Below are 21,177 nucleotides of genomic sequence, written 5' to 3'. Positions count from 1 at the left end.
TTAGAGATGCTGTAATACCTGAATTGAAGCTTTGCACACTGTTTACATCTCTTATTTACTGGTAGCTAACGTTACCTCTGACTAATATAACACTCTCCTCTAGCAGATCACAATGGAAATAAATTATTCACCGCCGCTTTAAAAAATGTGGTAGCATCTTATTACGGAGTGAATTATTGATTTTGGGTAAAATGGACATTTTATCCGAGTGCAACCTCTTTAATTATTTTGTGTCAGGGCCAATAAATTCTGTGATATCGAACTCATGTACTCGCCGATCGTGCATCTTAGGGTTGATCACATGCATGTGGTGATGTCAACGTTTTAAATGAAGCTTTGAACTATCCAACACAGCCCTACTTTATTAAACGCAATATATAAATGTAGTATAATGTAACACAGACCCCAATACAGAAGTCTTGAGGTGACGGTCTGTCCCATGAATTGTGGCTCTTTGCCTGGATATTGAGTTGAGAACAGATGAATGAAAAGAAAAGCTGTATGCAGACGACTGTGTCACTAATGTTCCTGCACGCATGATTTAAAAATTGTTGCAGATATTCTGAAGGGTTAAAAACTTGGTTGAATCTGCTTTATTTGAACAGAGATGGATGCTGGAAATATCTGCGTCAGCTATTCCTGTAAGTCCGAAGGCGGGTGACGTCACTGTAACTAACTCCCAATAACGGGTGTGAAGTGGTGCAGCTACACTGATAGAAACTAAACTCTTTCTTTATATATATATATATATATATATATATATATATATATATATATATATATATACCGTATATGTATATGTGCATGTTTTCCGTGTGCAAGTTGTTGTTTTGCTTCAGAAGAGTGGCCATCTTTAATTTGTGATCTAAAAATATATGAGGTGTAACTCTAGACACACACACACACACTCCCGATCTCACATACCAGCTGGGTAGCAGCAATGATTAACATCTCCAATAACACATACACACACACACACACACACACACACAGTCCACCATCTAAATCAGGACGGACCACAAACCCTCTGCAGTCCTTTATAAACTGTTGTGGACTTTCCAGAGAGTTTTTCCACAGTCGTAAAGTTAATTAATATGTGGTCAGTGTGGATATGAAACCTGAATAATAAGTTTACTGAGCTACTTCTATAAGGCAGTAACATGTTTACCACATGTTGGCTCGTGCTGAATGCCAAGTATTTCACTAAATAATAATAAATCTGGTGCTTTGACATTTAAATTCTAAATAAAACACACTTTGTATTTAAAAAAGGAAGACGAACAAAGAACGGGGCCGTACACAAGAACACACTCATTTGTCAAATGATCAGTATTCTGTAACATAATCTTATACTCATGGTTTACATTTGGACTCCAGTTAGACTTAAAGGTATAGTTCAGATGTTTTGAATTAGGGTTGCGTGAGGTTCAGTGTGTTACGGAGGTCAATGAATGGGGATACAGATTTAGTGGGTGGGCCTCCAGAAGATTTTGAGCATCTAACATTAAATCTACTGCTTTCAGTTTCATTTCTGGTGGAAATGTCTCTATTTATGTAAAGGAAAACATTAAGTGACCTTTTTAAATATAACAATCTCATAATATGACTCAGAGCAACTTATTCTATCAAGCTTTTATTCTGGAAATCTCAGATTATTATGTTTGTATCTGACAGTGGCTCTAATACTTTACTGAAGATTGAATTTGCGGCTGTATGTGGAGCTGAAGCCATTATATCCATAGATGCTCTCATCAGAGCCCCCAGACTCTACTGACAAAAACCTCATAAAACACCAAAGTCACACAATAACAGAAACAAACTGACCGATCGAGGCAAAGGTATCCCAGCAACTCCTGTGTTCTCTGAAGTAAAATGACTGTTTTTGTCGGCGGAGTCTGGTGGCTTTGACGAGAGCAAAGATAACAGAGTGTGTGATGGCAAAATAAAGCTTGATGCTCGAAACGTCACTGAGTGGTTATAAATATATGTTCACGGCAGCATTAGTAAGCAGACTATCTTTCTGTCGTGGCTGCAGTCACACTTTAGATCAGTCAGAACTTTGGCTCCAGTTGATACTTTGAATTTTTACATTTGTCTTCTTAAGAAGAGTTACATGAGTAAGGCACATACTGCATTTACCACCACGTCTTGAGGTGACAAGTTGTTAGACGTGAGAGTTGACACACGGAAGCAACTGGAGGTGGAAATATGCAGATGCTTGGGCGTACTGTCCGTAAAGAATTTGTACTATTTAGTAGATAAAGAGATAAACAAGCAGACAAACAGGTAGAAAAAGGAAGAGTTCAGGACAGCAGTGAGGATGTGTAACTGTACACACACTTATAGGTGAGTTTAGATGTTAGACAACTAAGTCTGAGTCACACACCCACTTACTATTTCTGTCCTGCAGTGAGCTCTAGGTGTCCCACACCACACACACACACACACACACACACATGCACACATGCACACACATTGGATAATCCTCGAGCAGGGTGGGTAGGCGGGAGAAAGCAGATCTGTTTGTGCGAGCGCCGGGCTGTGAAAGAGAGACAGACAGTGTGTGTGAGAGAGAAAGAGAGAGAGAGACAGGGAGACAGAGAGAGAGAGAGTTGAAGGAAGTCGATGAAAAAGTTAGTTCAGGTTGCAAAATCCTGCTAACTGGACTTGCGGCTGAATGAAGTGCTTTAAAGCAGGAGGTGAGTTGTGGCTTGGAGAATGGGCCAGAATGTCGCCAGATGGGGTCTGCAAAGAGTTTGTGTGTGTGTGTGTTAGTGTGTGTGTGTGTAAGGGAGAGAAAGTTTAGACCTGGGGGGGAGGGGTGGTGCTGCAGCAGCAGGGGATGAGGGGACAGCAGGGTGAGGCGGGGGTCTCCGGTGCTTTGTGGTTTGCTGGAATGCCTTCCATTTCTTTCTCTTTTGCTTTCTCCGCCTGCGTGCACTTGTTCCCCTCTCCCCTCCTTTTTTAACTCCTCCTCTCCTGCCTTGTCTCTCTTTAACTCCGCGGTTCATCAGGGTCTACAGTAACTCTGAGAGGAATAACTTGCCGCTTGAATGATTCGTTTGCTGTGTTTTTACTGAATGGAAACATCCTTCACATGAACCTGTGGTCAGTCACTTTGTTTAGTTAATAAGCTGATGTTAATGCTGTTACTGTTGTAAGAAATACTATTTTTTAGCTTTTATTGAAGTAAAAGGATCAATACTGCGATGTAGAAGTACTTTGTTACAAGTAAATTAAAATCTGACTTCAGTTAAAGTGCTAAAGTCTGTGCATCAAAAGTGCTCATTACGCAAAATGGCTCGTTTCAGAGTAATATAAAGAACATTATTCGGTTATTGATGCATTAATATGTTCATTACTTTAATGCTGCAGCTTTAACTTACACTGCTGTGAGGCTTATTCTATAATAGCATACATTAAAAAATAATTGCTTTATTGTTTTGTATTAATAATCTGAATCTGCAAAGAAACTAACTTTAAAAGTACATCATTGGTTCCAAAATGCATCCTAAAAAGGCAAAGTGCAGTAACTACTTAATAGAGATATGAGTTCTGCACAGTTTGGGGGCTGGAAGTATGGAGGTTTGGATAGATTTGGATATAAATTATACAAGCCATAATCTATCATAGTGACAGAAAGAAACTTTGAAGCCAATGATTTCATATTCCCTGGTTAGATAACTAAACTAACCGACATACAAAGTCACCGACAGCAGCACTATTTGTTGTTTGCGAGCTTTACTGTTAACTCTTCATCTGGGGACTGAAACAAAAAGCCTTCAGTGACAGCAAAGACTTTTGTTTGTGTGTGTTTGTTGGACTACAGCTGAACTGGGAAACAGCCTCTGGGCAAAAGCCGCGTTGATATTTCTGTCAAAAAGAGCTGTTCCGTTACGGCCCGCAGCAAGCAGTCCATTCATTCTCTGTAGTGTCCTCACACACGTGCCAGAGAGAGAGAGAGAGAAGCAGATTAAAAAAAAAAGAGGGAAAGTAACTTTTCTCCGGCCCTGTGTGTTTTCAACCTGCAGGTGACGATGCGATGACGGGGGACACGGACAAATATCTGGCCCCCCAGGACCTTCGGGAGCTGGGGGACGACTCTCTCCCTCAGGAGGGCTACATGGGCTTCAGCGTCGGTGCGCGCTCACAGAGGTGAGACACACCCTGACACTACTGACTATCAATAATGCATGTATATCAGTCATTATGACGTACAACTACAGCTGTAACAGCTCACAGGGATCAACTTTGATGGGGACGTTTCGCACACTTGTAGGAGAGTTATAGGAAACAGAGAGCAGAAGAGTCCAGAGGAAGCTCTTGTAGCTTGTTATCTTGTTAGCGGCGTTACACCATAATTTTTTAATCTCTGTCAGAATAAAAACTGCTCCACAATAGAAGACCGGTTTGACAGCTGTCAGGCAGATTCAGTGGTACAAATATGTCTTTTTGAGTAAACTGTGTGGACTTATCGTCAGTGGTCAGTGCTAGCTGCAGCAGCAAATAGCCGTGGTGTCGACTATGGAGAGCCCACACGTACATGGGTATTTCTTCATCCTTTTCTACGCACAAGCCGCAAAAATTATGTTTAGAAACTGTTTTTTAGTGTTGTCATGTACATTTCGTGCACTGGCAGACGAGGCCAAACTAGAGCTTGTTTTAACCGCTAACAGGATTTTTTTTTACGTTTACACAAATGTAAAGTTCCTCTTCGACTATAGTTGAGGAACAAAAGTCTCCAAACGTGCTATGGAGCAGTAGGTAGATATACCTTTGCAGCCAGGTCACTTTCCCTTAACGGTTTCGATTGGCCAACATGGCGTTAGGGTTAGCTCTACATTGCTGCCTGTTGGTTTGGCTCTTGACAGGGCTTGTGTTTTCATTGCGACAGAGATATTTTTTAAAACAGTGCTTGTGTAGATGTTCTTGGGTTTTTTTGAGAACCAAGGAGGGTGCCATGTGAAAAACTAGTTGCCATCCACAGGACTGCTCTGTGCAGCCCAGTCCTTCTTTCCACTTGCCAAAAAAAGTGATTGCAGCCACTACCTTATCACTGAACAGTTATTTATGTCTCATAATGACTGGAATTCCTCCATGAGGGTTATATTTAACATATTATAGCCCACCCAGTCTATTTTACCTGTTGAAATACTTTTAATGGGGCAATGCAACCTCTAAAATGCAATTTTGCACTTTACCTCATGACTGAAAGGTTGTTTCTACCTCAAAGTGACTTTACTTCATATATGAGGGGGAACAAATGATAGATTATAGCCCATCCAGGACCTTTTACCTGTTGAAATGCCTTTAAAGGGCCAGTTAAACCAGTAACACACACTTTTACTGAGCTGCGGTCATCTATAAACTTACCTTGCAGTAACCTTGCTAACAGGACTTTTTACATGTTCAGACATAAATGTAAAGTTATTATTTCACTATATTGAGGAGCAGAGGCGTCTGAATGCAGCAGGTAGCCAGGTAGCCTTCTGCTAATAGCTTTTTTTTAAGGATTTGATTGGGTATATAAGCGCTCAATGTGTTTTTTTCCGATTTTATTTGGACAGAGATGTTCTTTTTTAAACGGTGCTTGTGTGGACAAAAGATTAGTTTGCAGACCTACCTGTGTACGTATGAGCTGGGCCTTCTGAAGTCTTTTAAACACCCATCAGGTGGTTGTAGGATTACAATGACATAAAGGGAGGAAAACAGGAGGAAACCTGTTACCAAAGAGGAAAAAGTCCAGGCATGCGGTCGACATTTCCCCCGTGGTTTATTTTGTTTACGGTAATTACAGTGTACCAAGGTATCACAGTTCATTTAAGATAATCTTTTATTAGTCCCACAGTGGGGACATTTTAAGTGTTACACCAGCAAAAGAGGATAACGCAAATAAGAAAAGCATCAGTAAAAGATGCAAAATATAATAAATAGCCCACTGTATGTAAGGAGTAAAAAAAGCTGACACTGTAACAGTATAAAGGCAATGGCTACACTAAAGTTTAGACGTGCTGAAGAGTCTTTTTCAAAGCTCAGTGAAGTAGTTTCCAGTTCGTCTTTTTTAAAAATGCTGCTGTCCAGAAGAAGTGAGATAGCAGCGAGTCTTTACATTACCCCGACCCCCGACACACAGATTTTCCTCTCACCAGTTGGAGCTCATAGTTCGCTTTCCCTGGTTGTTGAACTTTTATTTGCTCACACACACAAAAATATATTGACACTTGTGCAACCCACCGAAGAGGGAGGGGTTATTGAATATCTGAGCGGTGACACACACGGACACTGAGTCACAGGAAATTAGAAACATGTTCGATTTCGTGGCCCTGAGCCCGAGGTTAGATCAACACACACACACACACACACACACACACACACACACACACAGACACACACACACACACACACTGGTTGTTCAGGGGGGTTGGGGTGGGGGGTGTGATTGGTTTAACAAATTTGCCGCTCAGCTGTAGAAATGAGTTCAAATCTCTTCCAGCTCAGTCTGTTTAGGAAGTGAATTATCTATAAAAATCAGTGTTAGTGAGGTGAGAGAGGGCGTTAGTTGCGTCACGTATGTTGTTTTTTCAGCGTTTAGTTTTAACATCGTTGATACTTTATCCTTCCGAACATCACAAAAAGACAAACATGCAGTAGAGTTGTGACGTGGAGGTGGTTATTTACCGTTTTAAAGTTTTATTTTAATGATATCCTCAGAAAATGTAATGACACTATAAGTTTATGCTTCAGCCATGAGATGTAATTATTCCTATAGTGGAGTGGTTAAATTATACAATACCCATGAGCCTCAGCTGCCAGTGCTATGGAGAAGAAGCAGGAAGAATAATTAGCATTAGCATTTCAAGCAGTATGATTTTAACTCTGTGTCTGGTTTCTGACCAGTTAACTTTCCCATTAAAGCCCCACAAATCAACATTTTTATGTTAACGACATAGGAGGCTGCTCATAGTGACAAACTCGTAGAAAATAATCCCCATACTGTAGACTTTATTTTTTGGATATTCATTGTTTTATCGGACTGGTTTTTAATTCAATAAGCACTCAAAATAAGATCGTTTTTGATGCTTTACTTTATATACGTTATATCATTTAATTGATATTTATTAAATATTATATATTACACTAAATAAATGGCCATACTAACATATACTGGTGTATTTCTCCTCATTGAGTTTCTTTAAGCAATAAAACTCCCACTGACCATTCTGTCTAGTGGCCCCTTTGTTCTGTTGGGACGTAGAGAAAAGAAGGAGGGACCATGCGCGGACATTGAAAACAATGGCGGTGAAAGGTTCACGTTGGTGTGATGCAGAGGTGGAGTGTTTACTGCAGATTTGGTCGGTGAAAATATTTAAAAATAGTCGACCAGACGCACAAAAACTCTGAGGTCTATGGAAAGATTTGTAAACAAAGTGACGCATCGCAATGACGTCATCAATGCGTGTGACGTGTTACGGCGTGATGACGTATAGGCAGCAAGAAGCATTCTCCGAGGCCCAGGTAGTGTGAGTACAAACGGGCCTGGAGGGGGGGACAAGGACCCTAAAGCACGGGGCACGGTACGGATGGACAGTGTGAGTGAGCCCTCAGTGTGCTTTCAGCCCTTTGTTGAACAGAGAGCTCCAACTAGTGAAAAAGAAAAGAAAATGCTTCATGCCGCTTCATTTGGACATCACTACCAATAGCTGTAGTCATAAATACATGTTTTCAGAAATTACCATGTAGTCCGAAGCCCTCTCCTCTTACTTCAGGGTTCTTCTCAGCGTTGATAGGATTTCGCAGATTTTTGTTCAATTTGAAACATCTCAGCTAGCTTTTCTATTTGCGTCTTTGCATTGACTTTGTGAGTAAACGCTGTGCGCCAAAAATTCACTTTGCCTTTGATCTGAACACACCTCAATCCACACAACGTCACTGTTTTGGTTCAGTCTCACAGCTCTCATCAAATCCAAAATTGGCAGCTGTTTTCCAAAACCACTAAGGTGATAATATGTCAGTGCCGTGTTTCCACAGTGGACACTTAGAAGTCTGTGTAATGCAGACTTGTACCTTTGAGTTGTCAGAGAATAACCAGATGTTTTCTAATGCAGTTGTTCACCTTTTGTTCGGATGATTCAACAAGAGTTTCATGGTCATCCAAGCCAAACGCTATGATCTCACGCAACACGAACCTGCACAGTGTCTGTCCAAGCAAGGGATGTTAGTAATTAACCGTTTAACCGTTCACAGACAAAGAATTTAGACCATCTCATCCGTTAGACTGTTACAACTGTTTGTCTGTTGTAGGTCTAAAATGGCATAAATTAAATCTTTATGAGAAAAAATGCAGCACAAACTCAGGCATGTGGTCGACATTTCCACCATGGTTTCTTTTGTGTATGGTAATTGCAGAGTATCACAGGTAATTGAATGGATCTTTTTAAAAGCATAGTGAAGTAGTTTCCAGTTTGTCAGTAATATCATTAAACACAGTCTTTTTTAAATGCTCCCTAGACCAAGCCCAACCTGAGCCTGAACCACGGCAGCCACTTTGTCCCGAGCCTGATTAGAAATCAAATCAAATCAAATCAAATCAAATCAACCTTTATTTATACGACGCTTTTCATACAGAAAAGTATCGCAAAGTGCCTCACAGAGATGTACAGAAAAAGAGAAACATCAGGAGAAGAAAGTTAAAAGAACCCAACCCTCCCACAGCCATGCACAGAGACACACACACACATATGTACTGTATATACGTTCATTCACACATTCACACATACACACACAGCCACGCAGACAAACACACTCACACCTACACAAACACTAGCTGTCACTACAGAGACATGGCCGGGCAGTGAGACCTGAGGTACAGAGGAAGAAACCCAAATTTCCTCTTTTTTTTAATTGATTAAATCCTTTAGGAAGCTCTTTTTCCAAGGACTTTGTAATTACAGCTCATATACTACAATAAAAGCACATGAAAAATGACAGAATACATCAACTAATGATTTTACAACAAACAAACCAAGGACATCAGCGTAAGGAACAACAACAAATCAAAGAAAACACATGCATTCACGTCAGACTGAAGGGATTTAAATGGATCCAAAGGGACGAGCCGTTACATTTTACAAGCTTCTGCATGTAGTTTTCTTCTCACTGCGAAAATTGCCACCAGACTCTATCATAAAGTAAACAACGACGTGCTCTAGAGCCGTCCCCAGGTAGGAAAGAGCAGAATGACAGACTGAATCTGAGCGCATAACATAGTCCATAGCCTGTACAAAGACATGGCAGCCCGGTCAGCTGAAATAACTCCTCCCTCCTCACAACCCATTGATACACCTTTAAAATTATTATATTGTGCATGTGGGGACACTGAGATGAAAATCAGGAGCTCATCCGGCTGTTAGGTCTGACGAAACTCCCTTTCAGAGTACGATTTCTGGGTCCAAACGCTCCGTTGAGACAAAACAGACCACGACGGTCGAGCACGTGAACAATTACGATCTCCTCTTTCGTCAGTTAGATACCCTTCAATAAGAAAGAGGTCAAATGACAATTAAGTTGTCTTTAAAAACTCAGATCTGTTCAAACAACGAGGCTCGGACCGGAGAAGTCTTATTTTGAAAGGTTGTTGCATCACGACTTAACAGCCGGATAGGCTTAATTAGTCAGTGAGCATCTGGCACCACTCTACCAAACCTGACTTCTCGCCTCTCTGCATCTCTTTTTCCACTCCTCTGTTTGTTCATGATCTTTTATTCTCTCCTCATGTCCGTTTCTTAATGTTAGTCCCAAAGTCAGGTAAGACTGAAGGCATGAAGAGACCTCCCCTACCTCACCCATTTCACCCCTGTCCCTCCCCTGACACCCCCCAGATTTCACTACACTGTGGTCCAATTTAATACACATTTACTCTGTATGTTTGATTACTAACGTAATGGTTTTGACCAGTTTTATTTATGTTCAGGCTCTGTGTTACTGTGGTTCACTTGTGTGATCTTGATCTGCTGTGTTCCCCGCTTGCAGGAGAGTAGTGTTTGCGTTTGTGTTTGACTTGTGGTCGCCCTATCTTTTACGCCTTGGTCTTTTTGGGGGTTTAACCACAAAAGTGGAGCTTTACATCATTTTGGTTTCTGTGTGGAGTTTATTTTTTTGTCCTTCATCGAGCTTCCAGGGACCTGAACTGATCACATGTGCAGGCAATAACAGCTGTTGCCTTCATCAGTTTAGTGTCACGTTATGCACAGTGCAGAATAATCTCACTGTCTGTGGTCAAGCACTGAGAAAGATATGTACATTTAATGCAAAACAATGTACATTAAAACACACATTAAAACTGCTTTAATGGTGGAAATACTTTTGCTAACAACAGATTATCTTCTCAAAGTATCATAAACTCAATTTATTGTTTTTTTTTGTGTGCATACGACAGATGCACACGCAAACCTGAATCTTTAATCTAGCAGAACGTATGTATAGTTTTCCTTACGTAGACGACATGCACATAACTTTTTTACTTGTTGTCTTAGGATCATTAAGTATATATGTATTTATATATATATATATATATATATATATATATATATATGGCCTCTGTCAGCTTCCATAGCTCTGTCATCTCAATATTAGAGTTGTGTTTTGGTCATCTGAGCACTGATTGGTTCACATCAGTTTACATCTGTAGCGCTGTTGTAACTGATGTCCGAGACAAACCTTCATAACATGTCATTGCTCAGGAATGCTCTTTATTTGCCTCATAAAAGTCTCTCTGTAACAAACAACATCACAGCATACCGTCACTGAATGTAATGCAAAATGATTGGGAACTGAAATGTAAACTTTTGATCAATGCATGACAAAATTACCACTAGTTAGCTAACTATCTGCCACTACCAGCCTCCTGTCAATCCCACTGTGTCCATCATAGAGTAGTAAACTGCATAACTTCTATAAGTTATTCTGCCTCTCTTGTTTGAATCGTGTGCCGGCTCGGTGTCGGTGTAAGACTGGAGAGGCTACAAACGCAGTCAGAAAAGGTTTAGACACTGTAGTGACTGTTTTAGGAAACCCATGCACTGTTGTTGTTGTTGTTGTTGTTTCAAAAACATGTTTCTGCATTTGCATTTTGGATTTCTTGCGTTTTCTTGTTGCCTCAGACACATTAGGATCCTCTGCACACCAATCACTTCTTTCAGGCTCTGGGTTTTTGTTTGGGAAACACTTGAACTCCCTCCTCCAGAGCGTTCTTTCTTCTCCTTGTGGTTGTTGTGGTGGCATTACAGTCAGGTTCCTGGAAGCTGCATGCATTTAATGTGTTTATGTTTGTTTTTTCTGTTCACTTTCATACCCCCCCTTACACCTTCCCCCTCCTCCTCCTCCTCCTCCTCACCTCCCCTCTCCATCATTGTGACTGTTGTCTTGGTAACTTCTACGGCAACCACACCAAGCCTGCGTTCCTTCAGTTCTGATAGGTCCAACACGCTGAACCGGAGCTCGTTCACGCGGGACAGCATGATGATAGAGGAGATGCTGGCACCCAACAAGGAGATGGTAGGTGTCTGTTTTGCTTCTCTCTCTGTCACTAATCCACACGTCATTAACTACATGTGAGAAAGTTCTGTCTGAAATGTGCCAAGCTGTCTTTTGGTGTGGTGCCAAAAGCTGGGCTGCCCACCAATCCTCTTACACCTGAGTCGGTGTTGACATAACGACGACCAATCCTGTTACATTTTACTGAAGGAGGAAATGAGATTAGTGGTCGGTGATGCCATCTAAAAGCGATTACTGTGATGCCCCATTTACTTTAAGGGTGCAGCAAAGTGGCACTTAAGGTAAAGTGGGACATTTATGGGAGAATTTATCTTTAACCACCAGGTATCATCAGTAGAGTTTTACCTCCTTGTGAATATAAGTTATAGTATTTATTTATTTATTTATTTATCAGCATAAAGAGGGAATTCTTCTCATCAGTATCAGTGTGAAGCCTCTTGTTTATTCAAATTCAAATTCAAAAAACTTCATTTGTCCCCGGGGGGCAATTCAGGGCACACAGAGCAGCAAATAACGACAGTGCAACTATACAAAAACACATAAACCTATCAACAGGAATAAAGTGTAAAAGAAGAATAAGTGTCAGGATGTTAGTGTGTTAGTACAGGTAGAATAAGTGTCAGGATGTTAGTGTGTTAGTACAGGTAGAGTAAGTGTCAGGATGTTAGTGTGTTAGTACAGGTTAGAATAAGTGTCAGGATGTTAGTGTGTTAGTACAGGTAGAATAAGTGTGTTAGTGTGTTAGTACAGGTAGAGTAAGTGTCAGGATGTTAGTGTGTTAGTACAGGTAGAATAAGTGTCAGGATGTTAGTGTGTTAGTACAGGTAGAATAAGTGTCAGGATGTTAGTGTGTTAGTACAGGTAGAATAAGTGTCAGGATGTTAGTGTGTTAGTACAGGTAGAATAAGTGTCAGGATGTTAGTACAAGTTAAACACACACAAGTCACAGTTAGATACATAGAACATCGTCGGCGTGAGATGTAGAAAGACATGCGTGTATCAGATGTAAGCAGACATGTGAACGGGTGTATATGATGTATTATGTAGTGGTAGTCATTTATAAAAAAAAAAATAGAAATGTGCTCAGTATTAGAAGCACAAGACAAGATGGATTAGTTGAATAATCAGCGAGTCTACTGACCGCAAATAATACATTTGATCATTTCGATTAATCATGAAATAATTTTTTCATGCAAAACTCAGAAAATGTTGTTTTCAGCCTCTAAAATATGGACATATCCTGCTATTCTCTGTTTATTATTATTATATTAAACTGAATATCTTTGGGCTTCAGCCTGACAAAACAAGACATTTAAAGACAAAAGCCATAAATCAAGAAGATTAGATCATCCGTAATTCAATTATTAGTTGCAGCCCTGAGAACAAACAGTATTGTTAGAAAACTTGAAATGGCATTGCCAAAATAACACTTGATACTGAAACAATGCTTCATTTGGTTCCTTATTTGGGGGAACACACACTAAACACTGTTATAGTTGTTTATAAAACACGCATACAAATTCATGCACACTATCTGACTCTCAAAGATACATTTATTAGCGATGGTTCCTTATTCTATTTTTGCCTACACACGTGCTTCATGCAATTGGTGTGTGAAATATTCTTCTGTTCTGATTTATTAAAAAACGACAAACCAAATTTCAGCATCGCACTTCTGAACATTTGAGAGAGGGATTAAACAAAAGACAGAGTTATCCTTATTTGTGGCCTCTACAAAAGGCCAAAAAAACCTCAAAACTTCTTCCAAAAACACAGTTTCCTACATTTCCCACAATGCAGCTCGATAGCGTCTTTGTTATCTTTGAAGGTCCTTGCACCCAACTGTCAGTGAACTAAGTTTCATGGTTAAATCAGTGACAAAATAATGAATGTATTATTTTATAAGCAATGAGATGGAGAAATGCTCTGATGTGCACGATTGTTCCTGTAAATTTAATTCAATTCAATTAAATTTTATTCATAGTGCCAAATCATAACAAATGTTATCTCAGGACACTTTACAGACTAGGTAAAGACCACACTTATGACTTATTTATAATTTACATAGACCCAACATGTGTAACAGATGCTACAAGCAGCCACTTTGAACAGTAATGTGATGAAATATAATGTGTGAATGTAACAGCTGCTAAATAACAGCTGGTCTTCTCTCACGCTGCTCCAGATGCTCTGTAAGGAAAGATCTTTCATTGTAGAGAAACACAATAAGGTAGATGTTCGAGTGCATGCGAGAACAGACTTTACTATCATGTGTTGTATGTGGTATAATATAATTTCTGTGCTCAGTTATCCATCATCAGAGCATGTATATGCATCATTTTCTCTTGGTTGCTTTTGAGTGGACCTTCTATTCTGACTATTTTCACAGCGCCTCATATAGCATCAGTATTTACATTTTCACTGTCCAAGTCTTTTAAAATGGTTCCTACCTTTAACAGTTACCCATAAAGACTGTTTTAAACGCAACCGTGTTGATTTAGCAAACAGTGTTTCTGTTAGTGTATCAGATCCTCTCTAGAATAGAAATGAAGGATCTATACCATTTAATGTAAGACCATGGGAGCCCCAAACAGACAAAACGGTAGGGATGGGAATTTATTCACACCAATGCCATTATCCATTCATCGTGTTGGTTATGGGTTTATATAGGTTTTCTTGGTCAAATAAATGTTATTATATCAGGATATTGACCCTCAGTAATGGACGTTGAGAAGTGGTGGCATTCGGACGCAGAGGGGGTAGAGCAAGGGTGTCAAAGTGATCCAGTAAAGGGCCGTGTGGCTGCAGGTTTTCATTCCAACCAATGAAAAACACACCTGGTCCAACAAATCAACTGTGTGAAGACAGTTCAGGTGATTGAGTAAGTCGAGTCAGGTGTGTTCTTGCTTGGTTGGAATGAAAACCTGCAGCCACACGGCCCTTTACTGGATCACTTTACACCCCTGAGGTAGAGGGTCGTGCATTAACTGGAATATTTGGGATTTGTGTCAAGATACTGAACCCAAGATTGGGGTGGGAGTGCTGCAAAGCGCCTTGAGTGGTCTGAAGACTAGAAAGTCCATTACCTATTAACAACTCGAAATGGTCTTTTTACAGACATTACAAGATGCGTCGTTGTCGTCTTTCTTCACAAAATGAAGCCACGCTTTGGACCGTTTCCAGCAGCGTTGATGCATCGATAAAGTTCTTAACTGGAGCTGCTTCTTAATTCCCATCCCCACAAAACTCCAGCTCGCAATATGATCGCATATTGATCGCTTTCTCTTTTCTGGGGGCATCTGAGCTGTAGTCCTCCTGAGATTTCATATCTCCAGATCTGTTTTTTTATTAATGACAGCTGCCGCGGTTCCCGATGTGTAGAAATCATTTTATGACTCAGCCATAAATCCTGCAAGTGGTAGTGAGAGTGATGCCCTCGTTTCTCAGAGGAGGTGTCACCTTGTTATATCCGAGCTTACTGCTGACCCTTAAAGAGAAACATGGCAACCCGCTCAGAAAATCAGGAAATTATTACTTTATATTTTCAGATTTTTGAAGGTTTTCTTGTCGGAGATTCGTATCAGACGCTGAGTTCACACTTCGTCAACACAGGCTGCATTTTCTGTTTTTCTTAGTTGTTGTTATGCATGCAAATTGTGATCTCGTTTCTCACACATTATCATTTCTTTACTTTCTCTTGTGCATCTGTAAGATTGCTCACATGCACTCACATGCAACACTCATGCAACGCAATAACCCTGTCGTCTCCTCCGCAGCACTTAGCGGTGGCGAAGGACTTTGACAATGACTCTCTGAGGAGATACAGCTGGACTGCAGACGCACTGGATAACGTCAACCTAGTCTCCTCGCCGATACACTCCGGGTAAGCTAATTAAGAGGATAAGTGTATGAGAAGGATACAAGACTTGTCTTTGTTTCCACATGTTTTCTCTTCTCGTTTTCTTTCCCCCTCAAGAAAACGGCGCCTATACCTCCAGCAGTTTCTCTTTACCCTCTCTGATTGTCTGTTCTTGATTTTAAAGCTAATTTTTTGGCAAAAGTCGAACTATTCCCTCATTTCCGTATTTCCTGTATAATAATTACACGGTGCCATGACGTATAAAGTAAGGTCTGTGAGAGAATTCAGTATTTGCTCGTAGAGTTTCAACATTTAATACCCAAAGGTAGAAAGGTAGATCTCAGTGTCACCAGTTTATTAGTTTATCATGGCAACAGAACAAATAGATGAAATTCAGATGTATCAACTATTTCCTGGAGATCTGTGTGTACCACCTTTTTACCCTCTGGTATTCAACGTTGGAACCAAAACATATATACTCAGAAACTACCCAAAGACGTGTCTCTCTCTGTATAACCAGGATCTGACCACCGGACGCTACAGGTCAGGTAGATCATTGGCCATGTGGCAGCAGATCCACCCGCAGAAATGAAGGAGCTGTAGTTTAAAGCAAAAGTTTGGCATCGTCGGAAATTTTGCTTATTTGCCGTGTGGCGGAGACTGATATCGCTCTCACATCTTTCTGTAGAATAAAATAAAGAAGAAAATAAATCCACAGCCAGGAGATGTTTGGCTTAGCTTGGCAAAAACTTTAAAAACACAAGTTATTAAAAAGTAGAAAAAGTAAAATGCTGTGCGAAGCAAATATTTGCCTTCCATTACTCGAGTGAGTTTGACCGTCAATCGCTGTTTCTCTCTGTCACCACCCATGGCCTAAATAACCACTATTGCTGCTTTGTACCTGTTGGGGAAGTCCCAGATATGTCGGGAAACCACACTTGGAGGTGCACGCAGCTCTGTGAATGTCACCCTCTTCTCCAGGATCTGTGTCCGCATGACTGACGTTACAAAAGGGGAAAAAAATATTTTTTTGTAATGAGTATGCAGAAGAAAACTACATAATTTATGGATTTGTAAAAAGTCTGAAATTGTGCTCCGTCAGGTCCGTTTGCAGGACAACAAGCCAACTGTTTTCTGAATGACTGAAATTGTCAAGTTGAGATATTTAAATTCAGTCGCGTTGCGTCGTTTGTGTTCCCTGGGCGTGAGTTTGCATTGACTTTGCATCTAGTTGCAATGTGCAAAAGTTCCCTTCCCCTTTGTTGTGAACGCACCGTAAAAACAATGATTCCAGTGTGGGTGCTAAGCTAGGCTAACTGGCTGCTGACTGAATATTTAACAGACATGAGAGTGGTATCAACTCCTCAACTACCTCTTCAAGAGAGAGAGCCAATAAAATGTTGAGTTATTCCTTTAAAGGACTCCTTGGTACTGGTTTTCTCTGGTGTTTCCGATGACAAAGCTCTGTTGTTGACCTGTCACTCCTGCGTTGCTTTGTCGTCCATCCTGCAGTTTTTCCTCTCCGCTCCCGCAGTACGACAGCAGGTGATTGACTGTGATTGGTTGCCCCCCTTTATCACCACCACCACCTTGTTTGTTGTTTATTTCCTGTTTCCCGGTGACATCACACCCAACCCCTCTCCCGTTCACTCATAGCATCTGTGTTTTTGCTCTCCTCACACATGAACTGTGTTGTGACATCTTTGTGAGTGTCTAACTGATCTGAATGAGTTTGTGTAACAACATTTGGTAGATGTGTTTTTGTTTTTTTAACTGTATCTGTATTAATTTTCCAACAGTAAGTCAGTTAAAATGGGTTCAGGTCAAACAATCATTAATCAAGCAAATCAGTTGAATACAGACCTGTTCAAGATTAATACATTGCAACCAGACAACATGTGTGTTAGTTCATTTATTATTCATACCTTTCAAATATGGAGGATGAAAGATGCCATTAGGATAAATAAATGACTCAATAAATACTTAAATAAAATAACCAGAAGGGCACTGAGCGAGTGTATGCCTCCGCCAAGGAATTCCCTGAATGCTGTGTGTTTTCCTACATTCAGAACTAATTTTTCTGATTATTCCAAGACCACATGAATGCAGCACCAATGCCCTATCTAAACGCTGTACCAATGCTACACCCTTCCACCACATTTCATGACCATTGGGGAGTAATCTGTCCATAATACTGCTGACCAACAGACAAACTACTGTAACAAACTCAATAATAGTCTTTATTATTTTGTTATTTATTGGGTCATATATTTATTTATTTATTATAATGGCAGCTTTTCCGTATGCAAAGGATTCATTTATGAAAAAATGACATTTATATCCACACCATTTCTTTAAAAGCTACTTTTTAAAAACTAAGACATCCAAATTGCATGGTTGTGTGTGTGTGTGCGTGCGTGTGTGTGTGCGTCCGTGTGTGTGCGTGCGTGCGTGCGTGTGTGTGTGCGTGTAATGTGATTTCCTTCTCACACACAGGACTACACCCCCTTCTAAAAATGGATAAAGCACCGGTTACACCGCGGGCTTCTGTGTTGGCATCTTGGCAATTTCATCCACACAAAATAATACTCACTGACGAAGAAACACTTTCTGAACATGGGTGTAGCAGCTTTTTGGCATCTACTGCACCTGACGAAGTCGGCGTTTTCTAATTGTAACCACCGCTTTTTGAAAGCGCAGCCATCGGCCAACACAGAACCCTCCTTACATGTGTTTCTTTACCGCTCTTCTCTTTTGCTCACACTTACTTTGCGTGTGTTTTGAAGATCACAGCATGAGAAGGGACTTCACCTCAACTAAAGCTCTTCTCTCTCCATCAGTACTGCTGTTGAGTTTATGTTAATTCTGTTTTCTATATCCTCTCTTTTTCTGTTTTCTCTGCTCTATTTCACCAAACATGCTCCTCTTTCTCTTTTCCCTCTCTTTGTCTTTGCACACTCTGCTTCACTGTCTCTCTGTTTCCTTTCACTCTTTGTCTCTTCCTCCTTCTTCTCCCTTTTTTTCACTCTCCGCCAGGTTCCTGGTCAGCTTCATGGTCGACGCCAGGGGCGGATCAATGAGAGGGAGCCGTCACAACGGCATGCGCATCATCATCCCGCCCAGAAAGTGCACGGCGCCCACCAGGATCACCTGCCGACTGGTCAAGAGACACAAACTGGCGTCGCCTCCTCCGATGGTGGAAGGAGAAGGCCTGGCCAGCCGACTGGTTGAGGTCGGTCCGGCCGGAGCTCAGTTCCTCGGGTAGGACATCTATTTTATTTTAAACCTCACTGTTGCTGTTCGCTTAATGCTTACTTTTGTTCAGTGACTTGACATCTCCTTCCTTCTGCTTCTCGCCATCGCCATCACCGACCATCTGCGTTTACATTTGAAAGTGTGAATGAGCGTGTGTGTGTGTGTGTGCATGTTTTAGGTGGAGTAAACCTGCTGTTTTATTTGCTGTGTAAGAGTAATCGTTGCAGCGTGCTCACCCTCGAGCATTAAGTCCAGCTTTGACGAAGTAAAGGCAACATCACAAAAAAACAGTGTAGATTGTGGAAACAAAGAAGTAAAAGTGTGAACGTGTGTTTCAGTTTTATATACATTAAAACCCTGATGTCAGGAAGTATGTTTGGCTCTACTGCACGGAAAAAACGGTTTAATTTATCCAATTACAGAGTAAACACAATAAAACTAAATTCAAATTCATGTGTGCATGTTTAGTAAAGATGGTTCTCACGACAAACATCTGTCAGTTTATAATCGTGTTTATAAAAGGGCTTAAACACGCAATTATTTTAATCACTGAATCATTCCTGTTTACATTAGGTGTGTGTGTGCGTGTGCGTGTGCTTGTGTGTGTGTGTGTGTGCATGTGCGTGCGCGTGTGCGTGTGTGTGTTTGTGTGTTATGGATGTAAATCAAAAGTTTCATCATAATATAATTGTATATTGATTCATTGAAAGTCGATAAAACAATATCAGCTGCTCGTTTAACTTCAGCTACATTTGTATCAAATATGATTTCTTGTGCTCTTCCAGACATCTAAATGAAACAAAGTCATGTTAAAACAATAAATATAGTATGGGAATTTCAAAATAAAAGCGTGTCTTAATATCATTAAATCGCTCTGGATTGAGTTATCGTTACACCCGTGTGTTGTGTGTATTTAACAACCACAAACTGACGCTGTGTGTGAGTAGTTGCCATTACTGATGTCACTGAAAAGTACTGGACAACAGGAATCTTATTACCGATGCAATTCAGTGTGCTTTTACTGACTTTGCAAGTGTGTGTGTATTGTGTGTGTTTGTGTGTATATGGGTGTGTGTTTCATTATCTTGCGGACACAGTAAACTACATCTTCCCAGAAAGCTGCCAGCCCTTAATGAAGGCGAGAGCCTGGTTAGTCCAGTGCTTCAGCTGGGACCCAGAGGAACTAGATTTGTTGGGTAGGAACCAAACATACAGTAGCACCCCCCCCTCTCTCTCCCTTTCCCTTTCCCTTCCCACCCAGGAAACAACATGACCGAGGCTGATTCATGCTGATGGATGTGATTATTTTACCCATCTGTGTTGATTTGTTAGGATACAGCATTACTACCGTATGGTTTCCATGTAGTTTTGGGAAGAAATCAATGACGTAGTAAACCTTTCGAAGGGAGGACGACTTATATGAAGTTAGTTGTATGCACAGGAAAATTTACAAGTTTTAGCCTCAATAACATCCCAGGGAGAGACGCAGAAAACAGCTTTTAACGTTTGGGAATTGCACAATTCTTCCTAAAACTACACAATATAGCTTTGAATCCATTACAGTTACTTTCCAGCCACTTTCATTTAGAAACCATTGTATTGTATTTTTATTTCAGAGGCTTTCAGTGGGCTTCTGATGTCACTGAAAGTAGACGTTTTTGATTGGCTGTTTGGAGTGGACTGCGCTTGTTGGGCATGAGTCTTTTCCAAGCCGAGCATCATCCTGCTTCCCATGACCGCTGTTACTTTACTTCACCTTTTAAGATCAGTTTTATGTCCTCCCGCAGTATTTTTGTGTTATTGATTTATTGAGGGACATTTCTAGAAAGGGTTGTACCGATCCACACTGTGAAACCTCAGGGCTACAACTCAAATACACTGTGATTTTGGTTACAAGACCTAACGGCACTGTATCACCAGTCGGACGCCGTTCGCTCGTATTAGCCCTATCCGGACGGATCTGGTCTACTGCAGTTTCCGGTCTTTTTGTGGTTCTTTAACTTGGTGATTGCCACCGAAGTGCAAGTACAATTAATCTACAATTGATGTTTCATATTTGTACATGGCCATTTACATGTCAAATTAGTAAAATAAAGAGACCTTGATGAGAGAAAGCAGTCAGAACGTTTGGGCGACGCTCTGCCTGAGCGGCTCAGGTGGTGGTTTACATTAAAAATGGAAATGAAGCAGACTTTAGGGTTTATTTTGGAGCTGGTAAAGCATGTCCTTTTATTATGAAGTACTGCAGTTTGGTCCTGGATGTGTTGACAGCATTGATGTTAATGTGGACAAAAAGCAGCTCCCAGTGTTTAGGGCGAGGAGATCGGGGCGTCCAACTAGAGAGGAGCACACGGCTAATTCACCGGTGTTAGCGTCCTTTTGACCACTCTTGTTAACACAAAGATGAATCAGGCCGTTAAAACAATATTTGGTTACAAAAATAAGAAGTTAAACTTTAGTTTTACACCATTAAAGTAACCCTAAACATTACACCATCATTTATATTCGTA

The 21,177-nt window shown here is 40.7% G+C and overlaps 1 protein-coding gene across 3 annotated transcripts in view; it reads left to right on the top strand.

Moving 5' to 3' along the window:
* Window positions 1–21,177, top strand: part of LOC310961065 (uncharacterized protein) — a 156,251-nt gene that overhangs the window by 92,427 nt on the left and 42,647 nt on the right. Inside the window, exons 25-30 of one of the 3 annotated variants that reach the window (XM_083933006.1) lie at window positions 606–641; window positions 4,032–4,155; window positions 11,451–11,553; window positions 15,330–15,436; window positions 16,925–16,957; window positions 18,449–18,673. In XM_083933006.1, the coding sequence (XP_083789132.1) occupies window positions 606–641; window positions 4,032–4,155; window positions 11,451–11,553; window positions 15,330–15,436; window positions 16,925–16,957; window positions 18,449–18,673 (628 nt within the window). The remainder of the gene's footprint in view (window positions 1–605; window positions 642–4,031; window positions 4,156–11,450; window positions 11,554–15,329; window positions 15,437–16,924; window positions 16,958–18,448; window positions 18,674–21,177) is intronic. The other 2 variants (XM_083933005.1, XM_083933007.1) reach the window with 2 other exon arrangements.

This window comes from Echiichthys vipera (assembly GCF_963691815.1).
Source record: "Echiichthys vipera genome assembly, chromosome: 18".
Lineage (NCBI taxonomy): Eukaryota > Metazoa > Chordata > Actinopteri > Perciformes > Trachinidae > Echiichthys > Echiichthys vipera.
The sequence above is the reverse complement of the archived record's forward strand: the minus strand, read 5'-3'. Positions and strand labels throughout refer to the sequence as shown.